The sequence below is a fragment of the Arachis hypogaea genome, chromosome 20, assembly GCF_003086295.3.
Source record: "Arachis hypogaea cultivar Tifrunner chromosome 20, arahy.Tifrunner.gnm2.J5K5, whole genome shotgun sequence".
In the NCBI taxonomy this organism is placed as follows: domain Eukaryota; kingdom Viridiplantae; phylum Streptophyta; class Magnoliopsida; order Fabales; family Fabaceae; genus Arachis; species Arachis hypogaea.
In genome coordinates this window covers 139,544,527-139,563,109 of record NC_092055.1, presented here as the reverse complement: position 1 = coordinate 139,563,109, position 18,583 = coordinate 139,544,527, and the positions used below count along the sequence as shown (strand labels likewise).

At 29.9% G+C, this 18,583-nt stretch overlaps 1 protein-coding gene across 2 annotated transcripts; it reads left to right on the top strand.

The window, feature by feature from the left end:
• The first annotated feature begins 225 nt into the window (after positions 1-225).
• LOC112783311 (ultraviolet-B receptor UVR8) lies at positions 226-7,213 on the top strand. Of its 2 annotated transcripts, none has more exons than XM_072230173.1 (10): positions 226-692; positions 771-881; positions 1,138-1,198; positions 1,523-1,641; positions 1,994-2,079; positions 2,226-2,431; positions 4,633-4,682; positions 5,192-5,305; positions 6,579-6,635; positions 6,825-7,213. In XM_072230173.1, exons 1-10 carry the CDS (start codon positions 519-521, stop codon positions 7,026-7,028), a joined length of 1,182 nt encoding a protein of 393 aa, XP_072086274.1. In that variant the 5' UTR covers positions 226-518; the 3' UTR covers positions 7,029-7,213. The 2 variants fall into 2 exon arrangements, with proteins under 2 accessions (XP_072086274.1, XP_025681998.1); XM_025826213.3 differs by having other exon boundaries at positions 371-692; positions 2,226-2,427; positions 4,629-4,682.
• The last annotated feature ends 11,370 nt before the right edge of the window (positions 7,214-18,583 follow it).

Genomic DNA, 18,583 nt, shown 5'->3' with positions numbered 1-18,583 from the left:
TATAAGATAGAGTAATATAAAACCCTAATATTAATATATATATATATATATATAGAGTATTGTATGCAAAGAGAGAGAAAAGTATAAAGAGAGAAAGAATATTATTATTAATTGTTATTACTGTATATATTATCTCGTATCATACCCCTATTTATACATAAATATAGTTCATATTTTCAACCTTTATTACATATAAATTCTTTTTTGATAACATGAATATTCTTTCATGAAAAATCTAAGTCACTCATAATATTAATGGACATCACATCGGTGCTTTTCATAACACTTTCAAAGAATTTAAACGTATTTTTTCTCACCCAAAGCGTACTTTTGCCAAAGACACCAAGTAATTAACCATGATGAGATCATATGCGCAATTTTTTAGAATTCAAACCCCCCGTTTTGCAATTTCTGCTAATTTGTGCAAATGTTTGATTAAACCCTACTACTACTCACTACTCAGCACCGAAGACTGAAGAGTCAACATTCCATTTCCTGCTTCAACATCAAGCACTCCAATGGATTCCAATTCCCACATCATTGCTTGGGGCTCTGGAGAAGACGGTCAATTAGGAATCGGCAACAACGAGGAGAAGGAGTGGGTCTGCGTCGTCAAAGCCCTCGACCACCAACGAGTCCGCTCCGTCGTCGCCGGCAGCAGAAACTCCCTCGCCATCTGCGACGACGGCAAGGTTTCCGCATTTCTCTTCCTAACGCTCTTTCCTTTTCTGGCATTGAATCATTGTTATTTATTCTTTTGGGATTTGTAGTTGTTCACATGGGGTTGGAACCAAAGGGGAACACTTGGACACCCTCCTGAGACCAAGACCGAGAACATTCCTAGCCAGGTCAAGGCACTCGCCAATGTTAAAATTGTTCAGGTACCCTGCTGATTCTGCTTCTGATGAAATGATGATAGCTTTAGTTAGTATGATGCTTCTATAATTTTGTTTTGCTGAGTTGTTTTTGTATTTGCCATGTATGAATTGAGATGATAGGTGAGAATGGATAGATGGTTTGGCATGTTTGACTAAATTGCTGTCTGACGTTCTCTACTAACATCTTCGGAAAGTAGTCACCATGAATTGATGACCAAGATATTGGGTTTTGGTTTAAATTTGTGTTCTTTCTTTGTAGGCTGCTATTGGTGGATGGCACTGTTTGGCTGTTGATGATCAAGGCAGAGCTTATGCATGGGGTATTTCTTACAAAGTTTTGATCTTTGCGTTTGATCTTTTGGTTTTCATACTTGCTTCATACAAGAAATATATAGTGGATTGTGATTATGGCGATTCTCTCGGATTTTGCGTTGCAGAAAGAGGAAATGTTAATCAAATGGTTGTAGGGTGTACTTGGATAGCATACCTCTGTTTCTCTCTGTATTATATTTTGCATTTTATTTCTTGTTTTTAATGTTTGTTCTTGTCTGTTCGTGACTTGGACGGATTTTCAGACAAAATTAATGTGCGTAAATAGTTTAAAGCATGGGATAAATCTAAAGAGAAAATCCAATTGTTTTCAGGTGGAAATGAATATGGACAGTGTGGTGAAGAACCTGAGCGCAAGGATGACACTGGTAGACCTTTGAGGAGAGATATAGTGATCCCCCAACGTTGTGCTCATAAGCTTGTTGTTCGCCAGGTAACTCATTTATGTTGATATGCAGTGCTAGAACAAGTGGTTTATAGCCTATCAGCTCACCTTATTTTCAATGGTATGATAGGTTTTATCTCTAGAAATATGAAAAATCTCGTTATTAATTTGTTTATTCTATACATTGTGCACTATCACTCAATTTTAGCCTAAGTGATCAAAATACCACCCTAGCGCATCTTATTGTTTTCTGTTGTGTGTCGATATAGTCCTCAAATTGTTGATTGTGTTGGAATTTCCACATTACTATCTTAATGAGAACAACCAAATAATCTGTGTATTTGGCATTTCTACTTATGTTATATTGCTATTTCGTGTTTTCTAATTGTTTGAGATGTAGGTTGCTGCAGGAGGAACTCACTCAGTGGTACTTACACGTGAAGGTCATGTTTGGACATGGGGTCAACCATGGCCTCCTGGTGACATGTAAAAACTAGTTGAGCTTGAATGACTACTTTTATATTTTGTTTTAAGTATGAAACTGATTTACATATTAATCTCAATGTTTCTCTTAGATAATCAAATACTTTCTAATGACTGCTACCTTCTAAATATTTTTATTCGTCCTATAGAAAACAGATCTCAGTCCCTGTTCGGGTACAAGGTCTAGAAAATGTGAGGCACATTGCGGTCGGGGCATTTCATAATCTAGCTCTTCAAGAGGATGGAACTTTATGGGCATGGGGTAATAATGAATATGGACAACTTGGAACTGGAGATACCCAGCCAAGGTCACAACCTATTCCTGTCCAGGGGCTTTCTGGACTTAATCTGGTTGGTATCATTCTGTATGTTGTTTATTCCAGTTTCTTTTATATCTTAAGGCTGGATAATAATTTTTTCTGTTACTACCCGACAGAGTTTATGCTTGAACTTGAATTTAAAAATCCGAGATGGTTTATGGAATTGTTCTATTAATTTTTGAAGAGACACTAGAATGCATTCTTGTAATGTCTGAGCAGAAGATAATAAACTAATCTTTAGAGGGTTGTATTCTCAGAAACTGTTATATCATCCGATAGCCTGCTCATTCTGTTTAGGTATTTTGATACATGTCTTCTTTTGTGTTGGTATTATATGTTCATGACAGTAAATTCCATTTGATGATCTTTTTTTTTTCTGCTATGACAAGATGTATGTAAAAAAAAAGAGGTTCTTTTGTGGTTTATTATTTTTCAGCTGTTTACTATGGACAAAATATGACCAAGAATTAACCAATATGGCATCAAACATAGTAATATAGGAACGAATGACAGCTCATCAATACCATATGGTTATGAATAATTAGCTGAGGTCAAGATTAAAGAGGGAAATGAGGATTTCATGGTTATAAACAAGTAAAACATATGACATATCAGTAGATCTATTGAGCACTAGCTTTGTTTACAAATAACTTCATTTTAATCTTAGATATCCAAATTCATTTGAATGGTTAAATGCCAGTGGTATGACTACTTTTTTTAAGGATTAGTTGTTGAAAATTTGAACAGAATGCTTTAAAGAAAAGTCAAAATATAGAGACATAGCTGTGAAAAGTAAAATAATTAGATGTATCTTGTTAATAAAAGGGATCTACATATGATGTTTATTGATTTGGAAAAAGCGTATGATAGGGTACCAAGGGAGGTCTTATGGAAAGTTTTAGAAAAGAGGAGAGTAAGGATCGCATATATTCGGGCAATTAAAGACATGTATGATGGGGCCACAACTAGTGTGAAGACTCAAGGTGGTGTGACAGAGGAATTCCCTATTGGTATAGGATTACACCAGGGATCATCCTTAAGTCCATACCTTTTCACATTAGTCTTGGAAGTACTCACAGAGCACATCCAAGAACCTGTGCCATGGTGCATGCTTTTTGCCGATGATATTGTCTTTATGGGAGAGTCAAGGGAAGACCTAAATAAGAAGTTGGAGTTATGGAGAGAAGCTCTAGAAGTGTATGGTCTGCGCATAAACCGTAGCAAGACGGAATATATGGAATGTAAGTTCAGTCTGAGAAGGGAAAATCCCAATATAGAGGTGAAGATTGGAGAAAACATCCTACGAAAAGTTAAAAATTTTAAGTATCTTAGGTGCATCATTCAGGATAATGGAGAGATTGAACAAGATGTAAATCATAGGATCCAAGCAGGTTGGTCAAAATGGCGGAGTGCATCTGGTTTTATATGCGACAAAAAAGTGCCTTTAAAACTTAAAGGTAAATTCTATCGCACCGCTATAAGACCGGATATGCTGTATGGTACGGAGTGTTGGGCGGCTAAAGGGGAGCACGAACATAAGCTGAGTGTGGTAGAGATGAAGATGTTGAGATGGATGAGTGGTCATACGCGATTGGATAAAATAAGGAATGAAGATATAAGGGAGAGAGTTGGAGTAGCACCCATTGTGGAAAAGATGGTTGAATCGCGTCTCAGGTGGTTTGGACATGTGAGAAGAAGACCGATAGAACATCCAGTCAGGGGGGTGGATGAGATGGAAGAGGGACAAAGGGCGAAAGGCAGAGGAAGACCTAAGAAGACCATCCATGAGGTGGTCAAACGAGATCTACATATAAACGGTCTCTTTGTAGACATGATATATGATAGAACATAATGACGTCGTTTGATTCATGTAGCCGACCCCACTTAGTGGGACAAGGCTTTGTTGTTGTTGTTGTTGTTGTATCTTGTTAATGACGGCCAAAATGGATTGCCAATCTAGTGTTTGGATTTTTGGGGACAAGCCCATCATAGAAATAGCTCTCTCCACATTAATAGCTGGACTTTACATCCCCGTTTTTAGTGGCTTCTGGTCTATTTTGATATATGTGTGTATATATATATAGGCCTGGACTCTTAGAGCAATCAAAGTATAATGTTGTAATGATTGAATGGTTTGATGAATATGAGTGTCATAGTTCTTTTTTTTTTCTTTTTAAGGAGAAATAACTTCGACTTAATTTGATTTTTTTCTTAATCTGTTTGGAATTGTAGGTAGATATTGCAGCTGGTGGATGGCATTCTACTGCATTGACAGATGAGGGAGAGGTAGACATTACAGTTTATCTGAGTTCTAATATTTGAATATCAGTAAATCCTTCATAAAATATTTATACCGTGTTTAATACTTTTTTAATTTGTTTGATTTTCCTCTTTCTTTTTCTAAAAATTAGTTGCTATAGTAGGAATAAAAAATACACTATTTTTCTAAGGCTAATAAGGGGTAATCCTTCATCTTGAAACCTGAGTTACTTATCTGACATTTGTCAAAGGAACGTTTATTTGACAAGCTTATAGAATATCTTAATTGCAATATTACCAAACTATTGATAAATCATGTTGTGTGGTACTGTATTAGTTTATCCAGTCTTGATAAAACATGCAAATAGTCTCATAAAAGAATGGGTTGTAAGCAGTCGATGAAGATAACTGTATAACTGTATTTCTTAGAGTATGCATGGGATCAGAAATGCCAAAGATTTTCTATTATTGTTTTGAACTAGCTACATTTTTCAGAGTTAGCTAAAAAGTTGTATGTATTCCTCTTTCCATTCCAGGTATATGGCTGGGGAAGGGGGGAACATGGCAGGCTTGGATTTGGTGATAGTGACAAGAGCAGTAAAATGCTACCCCAGAAGGTTCAACTTTTAGCCGGGGAAGATATAATTCAGGTACTATCTATGCAATCTATATACCATGTTTTCTTTGGATTTCTTTTTCTGAAGGATGGGGAACTGATGGTGTCTAGGAGACAAAACTAACAACAATAGTCAAACGGTCACAATTACTCATTGATTCTGTATGTATAAAGATAGTCTACAGTCATACATGATACATCTTATTCCTTTACAATAGGCGGAAAGTAACCACCTGGTGGATGCTAACTCGGGTGTAAAATCTCTATAAACTAGGAGAGAAAGCCTACCCCAACCCTTAAAATTCAAATTGGATCAAATCATGGAATACAATTTACTCCATTAATTCCGAACTGTATTACTAGAACTCCCCTTAGAGCAATATCTAGTAGCAAACTTTTAATCAGTCACAGACCCTGCCTGTTCTGTATGTATGTGTATGTGTGTGTATATATTCTTATTTATTTAATATTATTATTATTATTTGCAAAATAGGGATCTCTTTGTTCCTTTCTGGTAATAAAGAATTTGATTGACTGACCTCGTGGCTTTTTTAGTGGACTTTGTAATATGATGACTTGCCACACTTCCTTCAGTTTTCTACTTCGTTCCTGCACTCCCGCTTTCCTTGTAGCCGTCATTTGGTTGTTAGCTGGTTTACACAATTACACCCTAGATTCCTGTTGCGTTCAATAAGTACTTGGATTCCATTACTTCAGTGGGGCTACTTATACCTAAGAAGTACTTGAGTTTTCCAAGGTCTTTAATTTCAAATCCTTAGAAAGTAGCTTCTTTAGGAGTTCAATTTTCTTATAATGATCACTTATGATGACAATGTCATCATAATTGTCATCATAAACTATGAACAATATCATATATAGAGATAGGTCTACAGTTGTAAATAATCTTATTTTTTAACAATAGAAGGAAAATAAACTCCTCTTGAAATCTGACATAGTATAAAATCGCTATAACTAGGAAAGAAAAGCTATTCGAATTTGTAGAAATCCAAGAGGATCAAATCCAGGCACATAATTCAATCCTGTACACCAGGAGTCGATTACCTACATAATTTGATTTTTGTGTATTTGTCCATCTGTTTGAATTTTGAGGCTGTAAATTTTTTATGTTGTTTGTAATATATGAACCTTTTGGAAAATGAATATGTTCTCTCTTACAACATGATTTCTGCCATGTGAATAGGAAACAAAAGAACAAAATGGAATAATAGAAGCAGCTATTAAAATTTTTATAAAAAGGATTAATCAAATTAAAACATTAGTTTTAGAAGTTTCTTGGTTTTGGTCAGGTGTCCTGTGGAGGTACTCATTCGGTTGCATTAACTCGGGATGGACGCATATTTTCGGTAAGTATTCGTTTAATACCATCTTAATTGTCTTTCCATAATTTGACAAAATGATAGTGTACCCAAATCACGGCTTCACTACCTTGATTGTAAGCCTTATTTCTGTCGAAATTCAATTTCACTGGAAGATAATTATGCTACATTCGAAAGCTTAAGTCCTAATGTTAATGGGCTTTAACCTATTGGCAGTTTGGTAGAGGTGACCACGGCCGCCTTGGATATGGGAGGAAAGTTACTACCGGTCAGCCAATGGAGGTACCTATCAACATTCCTCCTCCTCAGAGTTCCAATGACGATGTGGTTGAGGGACAATGGATTGCGAAACTCGTTGCTTGTGGTGGCCGCCATACTTTGGCAATAGTGGATTGGGAAGTAGATGAATCTAGAGACTGATTTATAAATAAAATGGAAAAAAGGTTAGGCTACTGGCTGATTTGGAATTCAGGCTTTGGTTTTCATACACAGAATGAACAAATGAAAAATCTTGGCATAAGCTAATTGAACTAAGTTTGGCACACTATGCAATCGCTGTTTCCTCGCTCTAATGCTGCAAATAAAATGTTTCAAGGCTTAAGTACTGATTTAGTCTCTAATGTTTGGGTCGAGTGTCAATTTCTTCTCAAAAAGTTTTAAGTGGATTCATGTTGTTTTATTGTTAAATTTTGGAAGTTTTCTTCAAAGTTCAGGACAAAATTGACATTTGTCTCAAACTTTAAGAGAAAAAAAGAGTACCTTACCCATTGTTTTCTGTTTAAGACATACAAAGGCATACTAAATTTATTGCAAAAGTGGATCCACATCAATAGTGAATCATGTGGATAGCAAGAAGGATGACATTCAAAACATTTTTATGCCCATATATAAGTTTGGATACAAATGTTAGTTTCTACAAGTTTTAGTATGGTGGTCAATAAATTGTACCCATTGTTGTGTCCGCTTATTTTTGTTGTTGCGTTTGTGAAAAATGGGGATTTAGTGTATTAACACTTAAAAGAATGGGAGAGAGAGAGATGAGCGCAATGCAAGTATCACATCCTCATAATAGGGATATGGTGCTCAACATGTTTGGTGAGTGTCTTTTTTTTTTTTTTTTTGGTTTTTTTGGTTTTTTTAAGGTATTTTTAAGTTCGTGAGGCTAAGGACTAATTTGTCGTGTATCTGAGTTTTATTTAAGGGTTTGTTGCTAGCTAAATGTTGGCTTGTTGCATGCACAAAGCGGAATTTAAACTTAGCACTTGTTTAAGCGGATTAGTGATGTAGTTGTTAGTTATGATTGTAGCTGCTGCCCATATATAATTGCACTGAAAAAAAAAAGAAATTAATAAAAAACCTATCAGTGCCTAAAAAGTTATGCATAACTTAGACTTTATGTAAACCAATCGTTTTTATTTTAATATTATGTGTACATAAAAATTAGCTCTCGAACTATTATCTATATAAAATATATATTAAAAATAAATTAAATAATATATATTTTTATATAAATATAGTAAATGGTAGTTGATTTTTGTGTTTATATCATATTTATTTTACAAAAATAAGTGAAGGTTTATATGTAGTTATCTTCATACGAAGTTCGGAAGTTGTTAGTTAAAAATTATTTCATGATTTAATATAGAGTAAAGTATCATTTTTGTCCTCAACGTTTGGGGTAAGTCCCAAAGTTGTTTCTAACGTTTCAATTGTCCTATTTAAGTCTCTAACGTTTTAAAATTGACTTAATGTTGTCCTGCCGTTAGGGATCCGTTAATAGAATTGATGGGACAAAATTGAGACGATTTTGAAACATTAGGGACTTAAATAGGACGAAAACGTTAGGGACAAAAACGATACATAAAAATAAATTTTAATTTAATTTTATCTTTTAATAATATTAATTTTTTTACTGTACATAGTATTCAATTATTTTTTAATTACACTTAATCACATTACTTTTATTTTAAATAAATTTATTTTTTTATAATTTTAAAGAATTTTGATAGATTAGAGACAAAAGGTATAATTTATATTTTATTTTATATATATATATTATTTTAAATAATATATATATATATTATTTTTTTTCTTTTCTACAAGTGTAAATACTAGTCATTCTACAAACATTTCATGATAACTAAAAATCTTTAAGAGTAAAATTATAAAAAAAATTAATTTATTTAAAATGAAAGTAATATGATTAAGTGTAATTTACTTAGATGTGATTAAAAAATAATTGAATACTATGTATAGTAAAAAATTGATATTATTGAATGATAAAATTAAAATTTATTTCTATGTATCATTTTTGTTCCCAACGTTTTCGTCCTATTTAAGTCCCTAACGTTTCAAAATCATTTCAATTTTGTTCCGTCGTCAATTCTGTTAACGGATCCCTAACGGTAGGAGAACATTGAGTCAGTTTTGAAACGTTAGGGATTTAAATAGAACGATTGAAACGTTAGGGACAACTTTGGGACTTACCCCAAACATTGGGGACAAAAATGATACTTTATTCTTTAATATATTTAATTAAATTATTTAACAATTCTGTATTCAAAATTCAAATTCAAACCGTTCATCTAATCTAATTTAAACCGAAAATCAATTAAAAGCGCACTAATTCAGAATTGATTAGATTTTATTTTTTGCAAACCGTTGGGTCGGATCAGATTTCAGATCTATTTTTCATATCCGATGATCCAATTCAAACTGCACAATGTGTTATAATATTATTATTTTATTATTATATTTACAATTATACTTATAACATGTTCAATTTGTTATACATTTTTATATTATTTAGAGAAAATTCTACTCCCCTCCCTTGCGATATGCTAAAATGACACTCCTCTCTCCTCTATTTATAAAATGTACATTCCCTTCCCTTATAACTTTTAAAAAACCTCATCTTTAATCTATTTTAAATTTTTTGTGTTAACTAATGTTAACTTTATCTATTTTTCAAAAAAAAAATATTTTACAAAAATATCCTTTAGCAAGAATTTTATTTTTTTATCATTAAATTTTGCTTACCAAAATACCATTTAATAAATTATTATTTATTTATTTAATTATATTTTTACCAAAATATTTTTTAAAAAATTTAATAATTAAATTATTTTTTTCTAGGATACCTTTCAATAATTTTTTAATTATTAAATTATGATTTTACCAACATTTTTGTTAATAATTTTTTATATTTTACTATTAAATTATAACAATTAATATATATTGATATTGAAAAATAATCTTACTAAGATTTTTTTAATATTAAAATAATATATATTGATATAAAAAAATTAATAGTAAAATATAAAAAAATTGTTAACAAAAATTTTGGTAAAATTATAATTAATAATTAAAAATTTATTGAAGGGTATCTTAAAAAAATAATTTAATTATTAAATTTTTTTTAAAAATATTTTGGTAAAATATAATTTAATCAATAAAAAAATAATTTATTAAAGGGTATTTTGGTAAGTAAAATTAATGACAAAAAATAAAAATTTTGTTAAAAGGTATTTTTGTAAAAAAATAATTTATTTAAAAAAAAAATAGATAAAGTTAACATTAGTTAACACAAAAAATTTAAAATAGATTAAAGAGGAGGTTTTTTAAAAGTTATAAGGGAGGGGAATGTATATTTTACTAGTGTTAAACCCGTGCGATGCACGGGCTTATATTTAAATTTGATAAGTTAAATTAAAAATAATATTTTATAACCATATATTTTTTAAATTTAGTATAACACTATCATCGTCGTTATATAATAAACGTGTTAAATATGTTGTTTTATCTTTATTCAAAGTTAAACATAAATAGAAAAGTTTGAAGTTTATAATATTCTTAAACTATAAGGAGGGAGACATAAAAAAATAAGAACATATATAACTGTAATAATAGCATGTTAATTTTACCCTAAATTTTATATCAAAAAGCTAATAAAAATTTATCGATAACCTAGTATCTTACTAACTTCAATAGAAAAGTAATTGGCATAGGATGATGTGCTCCTTGTTACACATTTCATTTCAAATTTGAAAAAAGAGTTATAGATAAATTAGTTATATCTATAGTAAATATTTGTACAAAAGTGTAAATCATAACATGCTATTAAAATGAAAATAATATTATTCTTACTTAAATATTATTAAAAATCTCTTTGAACACGACATTTGTTGTTGATGACTTTGGATTGCCGTCTTCGTCTAGAATTAAAACCCTGAGGCCACTGCGACTCTTAACTCTTGACAAAGCAACATAAAGTTGTCCATGGGTGAACACTGATTTTGACAAATAAAGCCGTACATGTGATAATGATTGACCCTGACTCATGTTAATGGTCATTGCAAAGCATACTGTTAATGAAAATTGTCTTCGTTGGAACTTAAATGGCAATCCTGAATCTGAAGGATCAAGTTCATTTTTGGAATGTACACTTTATCTCCAATATTTTTACCGGTCACTACCGTCGCTCCAATTACGTTGCTGCCAAGTTCGTTAACTATTAATCTTGTCCCGTTGCATAAACCTGAAGTCTGGTCTATGTTTCGCAGTAGCATTACAGCGACTCCTGGCTTCAAAGTCAACTTGTGATTGGGTAGTCCTGAACATTTGATGTCATTTAGGAACTCTAGTGTGAACCACTCTTGTTGTACATCTTCATTCTCATCAGCTTGACATGTTGTGTCAGAGCTCAAATACTCCTTTTCCATCCCTGGAAAGATTGTCAAGACAAAATTGTTTACCTTCTCGACACTCTCAAGCGTGGGTGCAAGAATTGCCCTACTCTGAAAATACTTGTAATCTGACATGTTTTGCAACAAATTTGGATATGCAAAGTCTACCAAATGAGAGAGAGGGTCATCAGTAGTTGTAGTTAATAGATCATCTAGAATTTCAACTTCTGATTCATCACCAACAACAGAGCCAATATTTCCATTTCCAACACTAAGTATCCAATTAGCAGATCTCTTTATTTCACCTTCATCTTGATCCGAAAAAGACATTAGAAGCCTCATATTCGTATGTAGTTTCAGAACCTTACAAAATGACCACAGATGGGATGAGTTAATAGCGGATGCCAATATATCGTGTCTACTTCCTTTCGGAATCACCGGAAGTATCTGTCTGAAATCACCTCTTAGAACAACAACCTTACCACCAAATGGTTGATGTGTCTTATGTTGATTGGTAACTGACATAAGATCCCTGAGCGTCCGATCAAGTGCTTCAAAATGGCAGTTGTACCTTTCCTCGCATACAACATATTGAGAACTCAAAATTGGATCATGTTTTGGACTTCTCTGATCTCTCCTCATACCACATCATGGCGTCGCAATGCCGACAAAAAAATTCTGGATCACCAATATCTATCACATCTAATAATCACCAAGATAATAAATTGTTTCAGTTATATCTGCAACAAATACTTTATATAAAAATATACCTTTCTTTCACCATGTTAAGTATAAAAATAATATTTATAAAAGATTGCCGAAGAATACAATTTATAGATTAAAAAGATGAGATCATATAATACAATTTCATTATGCCAACCTCAAGATTTAAGTTTTACATGGACATTAATCAAACAATAAGAATTACAATAAATCAATGTTCAAATACAAAAATTATAATATATAACCATATCTTAGTTTGAATTTTAAAACTTGAACACTAAATGATAATTTTTTGTCTATAAAAAGTATAACAATAGTAAATAATAAAGTGCTGATATTGCTACTTCTTAAATTACCTGTATTCTCAGCAACATCGAATATGGCTGGGTATTCAATTTGCACAGAATCATCTAATATAGTCGTATTTTCAGTAATATCCTCAACTTTTTCAAAAAATTTTGAAAGATTTATAGTCAATTCCTTCAAGAATGTTTTTCTTTGTATCAGATGTCTTTCTTTTTCAGCTATGCACACTTCTTCTAATTCTTTAGTATCTAAATTTAAATTAGATGTACTTGCTCCTGTAATCATTAGAGATAATACTTGCTCCTGTAACACATGGGCTATCATATGCTTCACGTGTGATACCCGAATTACTAATATCACTAATATTGGAACATCGTTCTTTTTCATCTACAGAATGTAGATTAGTAGTTGGAGATCTTGATCGAGATGGTGTTGGGTTATTACCTAATAAGATAACTCGAGATATTAGTTTTGAACATATTTTCTGTTAAAGTTTATAATTGAATAAATAGTAGGAAAATCAAAATACATAAAAAAAATCATCCAAAAATAAATCTGTATTAATGCTATTTGTAATGTTCGACAACACCGATTGAAAATGCACACCATTGGAACTATCACTTGAATTTTCTGTAATTTTTTCATAAACAAATTTAGTAACATATTACGAAGACAATATAAATTAATAATTTATTACTTGTCAATAGCTAAATAATATATAGAAAATATTGTATTTTATGGGCTTTAATTCGGCCAAAATACTCATGACATGTTAGTTATTTTGTATACCCAATAAAAACTAAATATATAGAACTGACATACTTAAAAATATCAAATAAAAAATATATTATTCTAACCTAAAAACAAAAATGATAAAATAATTAATTTATTTTTTTATATGAAATCTACCTTAAATTGTGCTTCGCTTTGTATTTTCTTTGTCTTTAAATATCAATTTTTTCTTTAATGTAATCTTGCTTCTCTTTGGACTTCTTGCATCTTTCAATATATACCTAAAAATATTAAATAAATAAATTTTTTAACCAATTAAATATATATATATACATTATACATAATACATTTTTATTATCAAATTTTTTATATTATTAAAAAAAAATAAAGTAGTACACATATGACGGCGTTTGTTTTTGGTATACATGTCCATCAAAATATAAACACAAGAGTACACAGGAGTACATATGTATGGTGTTTGTTTATTGAGACAAAAATGATGAAAGACATAATCATACACAAACACCCATTAAAAACATATATTTTGTGTATCTCTAAAATGCTGAAACACTAATTTTTAACTTGAGACACTAATTTTTTACAATTTTTCTCATGTCTAACTTACCAAATAGAATATGAAATTAGTATCTTCTTATGTCTATGTAAAATCGCATAGATTTTATTTTCAATAGCTGCTTTAGTTTCTTTTTATTCTCATTTATTTAGTTACGTAAACATATTTTACGGAAAATAATATATATTTTTTTACAAAAGTATCTATTTTTAAATAAATATAAGTTTAATTTCACGATCAATAAATTCAACTTATAGTTAAAATTTTTTTTTTTTCATTTCCTTAAATAAAGATATTAAAATGAATAACTTATAAGTAAAAAAAAGAGAAAAAGATGAAAGTACCTCTATTGTTGTGCTGAGATAATCTAAAAAATAACAATGTAAACGAAGTAAATAGAAAAAAATTATAAATGTGACAAATAAAAAAATTTAAATTTAAAAATTAAAACGGTTAAGAAGCCACTTAATTAGGAATTAGTATTAGAATTTTAAATTTTAAATTTTTAAATAGAGTTTTCTAATTAGCTAGTGCAAATTTAAAATTTTTAAATAAACTTTTTTAATTAAACGTTTGTTATTCATTAAGAATATAGGAATTTGTTAATTTAAAAATAATTTTTATTAGTTTCGTCATAAATAGTATCAATCCTATTATTTATCGATAAAAATAAATAAAATTAAATACAATCTAAAAATTAATAACCTTAAAATTACGTAGATTTAGAAAAAAAATACTTAAAAAGAGAGAAAAAGATGAAAGTACTTTTACAATCTAAAAGATAATAATAAAAATTTATAAATGTGGCAAGTAAAAAAATTTAAATTTAAAAATCGAAATGGTTAAAAGCTTAATTAGAAATTAGTATTAGAAATTCAAATTTAAAATTTTTAAATAGAATTTCCTAATTAGCTAGTATAAATTTTTAATTTTTAAATAAAATTTTCTAATCAAACGTCCGTTGTCCATTAGGAATATAGAAATTTGTTAATTTAAAAATAATTTTTTTAGTTTCATCATAAATAGTATTAACTTTATTATATTTTTTCTAAAATTTAAATAGTATTATATTTTTTTTAAATAGTATAAATAACTTCACATCTTAATAAAACTGATAATTCTATTTCTTTTATTATAATCCTTTATAATTAGCATAGTAGCTTATAAATTATATAAATTTTTAAAAAATATTTTCAAATCCAATTGCTTACGTAAAAATTAAAAAAAAAAGTATATTTGAATTTAAATTTAAAATTCTAAACATAATACTTTAATTAAAAATTATAATTAGATTTTTTTTTTAAATAAGTACACATTAAAAATTAATAACTAACTTAATTGTATCAACAATAATTCAAAGAAGAAATTTATAACTTTATGACATTAAATATTAAATTAAAATTATCAGAATATCAACGGTGAGAATCAAATTAAAAATAAAACCACAAGTAATAACCAAATAACTTCAATTTATATTTAAAAAAATTCTAAATTCCAAACATAAAAATCGAAAAGAACCAAAAAGAAAAATAACAACTCAAGAAAAGATAGCCCCTAAAACGGACTTTTCCAAGACTCTTTTCTATTTCAAACCAACAAGGGTATGTAATAGGGGATTGTGGGTTTTGGGATGGACTCGAGTGGATATGGAATTTTCAGTGGAGAAGGGAGTTGTTCCAATGGGAGTTGGAGCTTGTCAACCAGCTTCATGAGAGGTTAAGGACGGTGACATTGACAGATGGGCAAGAGGATCATCTAGTTTGGAAGTTTGATTGTAAAGGGATATTCTCTACCAACTCTGTCGTGAAGGTCCTACAATCGGAGACTTTATCAGCGGAGGTAACGAGTTACAGTTTTACAAGTGCAGTCTGGAGAGGAGTGGTACCTCCGAGAATTGAGCTTTTTGGATGGTTTGTGCTTGTTGGTAGAGTTAATACCAAGGAGAGATTGAGTCGGCTAGGCGTTCTTATGCCAACTGATAATATCTGTGTACTCTGTAAGAAGGAGGTAGAATCGGTCAAGCATCTATTTCTTCTCTGTGACCTTACATGGCAGGTGTTGTGCAGTTGGTTGCGGTCCTTTGGTGTAGATTGAGTTATTCCTGGTACCATTAGAGAACTGTTTGAGAGTTGGACTGGTTGGCATAAGCGAAAACAAGAACAGAAGAGGTGGCTGACTGGGTTCTTCGCAGTGATTTGGAATATTTGGGTGGAACGAAATGCTAGGATTTTTAATGATAAAGAAACAGGTGTTGACTTCGTAATAAAGAGCACAGTCCAGAGTTACTATGAATGGACTACTAGTGATTCTGCGGGTTGTTGATGGCATTGTTGACTTAGACTAAAATGTTATGTTTTTCCATGTAGTTTGTTGTTTAACTTGTTTGCTCCACAGTTACAGTGTTGAGCTTCCTTTGTTTCAAAAAAAAAAAAAAACAACTCAAGAAAAGACAATGTTTTTACCAAAACAAACATATGCTTGGCATTATTCTATTAGATAGACTCTAAAAGGGATTCCAAAACATGTGCATCCAAATTCTCAAGTTTCTTTCTCAATCTTGATCTTCTTGCAAGTTGAGGTATCTCCTTCCACTTTCGAATCTTCCGACTCCGAGGATAGTCGCTTAGTTGGTGTAATAGCATTTTCCAACAATTCGGATTCATCATTGGCCGCAACTTCATTGAAATTCAAGCAACAAATTCTGTACAAAAAATCACGTTAAATTAAAGACTTCCTTCTAACCTTTGATTTTATCTCACTAATATTTTTTGAATAAAATTAAGATCTAATTTTTAGAGAACAAAAAAAAAAATATTTTTTGAACAAATACTTTAGCACCTTCTACTTTCTCCCCTTCAATGATTGAGGATGTCTTTGAAATTGGAAGCAAACCATCGGTGTAGTCAACATCCTAAAATTATAATTAATTATTATTTATAAATTAGATACTACTAATGACCAAGGAAGCAAAAATTAAATTGATTTTTAATAAAAAGTACACTTATATATACACTCACAATTTGAATAGGGTGAGCCTCTTTGAATTTATTTATGAGATCCACATTATCAGTCATCTTCTTAACTTTATAAGAAGGTGAAAAATGTGGATTATCAGATATTTGAACTTCAACGATGAAGAGAAAGATCTTATCAATTAGGTTGAGCAAAAGTGTAAGTGTATCCGATAGATCTCCTTTCTGCAGGGTATTACATAATATATTAATAATAAATAATATAAAAAGTACCAATAAAAATATCTTCACTAATGCTTTTAGAAATAAATATTGGTTAGATTTTACCAATAGGAGTGGATCAAGTATCTCTACACAGCTCTTTCCCAAAACTTGTTTTGCCTCCTTGTCAAAGACTACATAACATGCACAATTAGAATCATCAATGACACCAAGCTTTATTCGATACATGTTTAAAAAAGAAAATAACATAAAAAAAAGTTAAATATAGACTTATTCAATATCTAATCCAATGTACATAGACTTTAATTTAAAAAAAATAAATAAATAACCTTGGAGTCATGGATAAAAGGATATTAGTAAAAAAGTCGCGTCTTCATCGAGCCAAACCATCTCAATTGAGTATGGCAATGGAGAATTTTCGTAACTTGATAGTGTCCATAACCGTATCACTCGTATACGTATACACAAATTGTCGATTGTAGGATTGATGTCAGCAATTTTGTGAATACCAGCCATTGGAATAAGTAGGGAGATTTTGGATATATGTAAAGAAAGGGATTGATGTACTTTAAATTGTGGTGCTTTACATCTCTCATAACTTATCCTTTTATAGTTGCATCATAACTAAATTTTTTTAAATTTGGTTGACTTTAATTTAAAATTTAAAAAATAATAAACTAAGTAAAACAACCCAAACTTAAAATTTAAAAATAACAACCTAAACAAATAATAATTTAAAAATTCTAAACTAACGTAAATCTTTATTTATAGTAATATTAGTATGTAACAACCGAAGAATAATTAACGTAAATTTTTTTAAAACTCTAAATTTCTTTAAAAGAATTTATGTAGCTGCAATTTAAAAAAAAAAATCAACAAAATTTTAAAAAAAATGCTAAAAAGAATTAACATATTTTTAAAAAATAGTGTTAAAATATAAAAAAGAACAATCTAAGTAAAATCTAAATAAAATTGAAAAAATAACAACTTAAATAAAACAATTTGAAATTTGAAAAATAACAACCTAAGTAAAACAATCCAAACAAATAAAATAATTTAAAATTTAAAAAATAACAACCTAAGTAAAACAACATAAACTTAAAATTTGAAAATAACAACTTAAGCAAATAATAATTTATAATTTATAAATATAAATCTAAAAATTTCTAGTGACGACACGTAAGCAAATAAACTCCCAGACTCAACGTATGAGCGCCACGTCAGCAAATGAGCTTCCCATTTGTATACTATAAAGATATAAAGATAAATAGAGAGGAGAGGAGTGTCATTTTAACATCTCGCAGAGGAGGAGAGTGGAATTTTATCTATTATTTATGTATTATTATTATTTAATAAATATTTTATATTTAAAATATTATTTATTTATTTATTTTAACTAACCTATAATTTTATTTCTATTGTTATGTTATCATTGACTTTTTAAGATATTGTTGAGACTTATTATATTATTGTTAATTATTTAAAATTTGATATTGAGACTTGTTATATGTATTTATTTTTTTATTCTTTTTTAATTTACAAAACTTCAAATTTAATCAATCTAAACCATTTAAAATTGGATCGGATTATTTTAAAAATATCATCCAATTTAAATTGCACTACAAGTAAAATTAATATTCGGATCAGATGAGTTTTTTATTCAAAACCGATCCAAACCGCACTGTGTGGATGTGAGTTATACATTAGTGGTTTTCTGTTTGTTGTTTATTTTGAAAGCGAAAGGCATAGGAGAATGAGGCA

Coding starts and splice junctions, on each gene's coding strand:
- LOC112783311 (XM_072230173.1), top strand. CDS start 519: ATGGATTCCAATTCCCACATCATTGCTTGGGGCTCTGGAGAAGACGGT. Junction 693..770: donor CCATCTGCGACGACGGCAAG/GTTTCCGCATTT, acceptor TGGGATTTGTAG/TTGTTCACATGGGGTTGGAA. Junction 5,306..6,578: donor CCGGGGAAGATATAATTCAG/GTACTATCTATG, acceptor GGTTTTGGTCAG/GTGTCCTGTGGAGGTACTCA.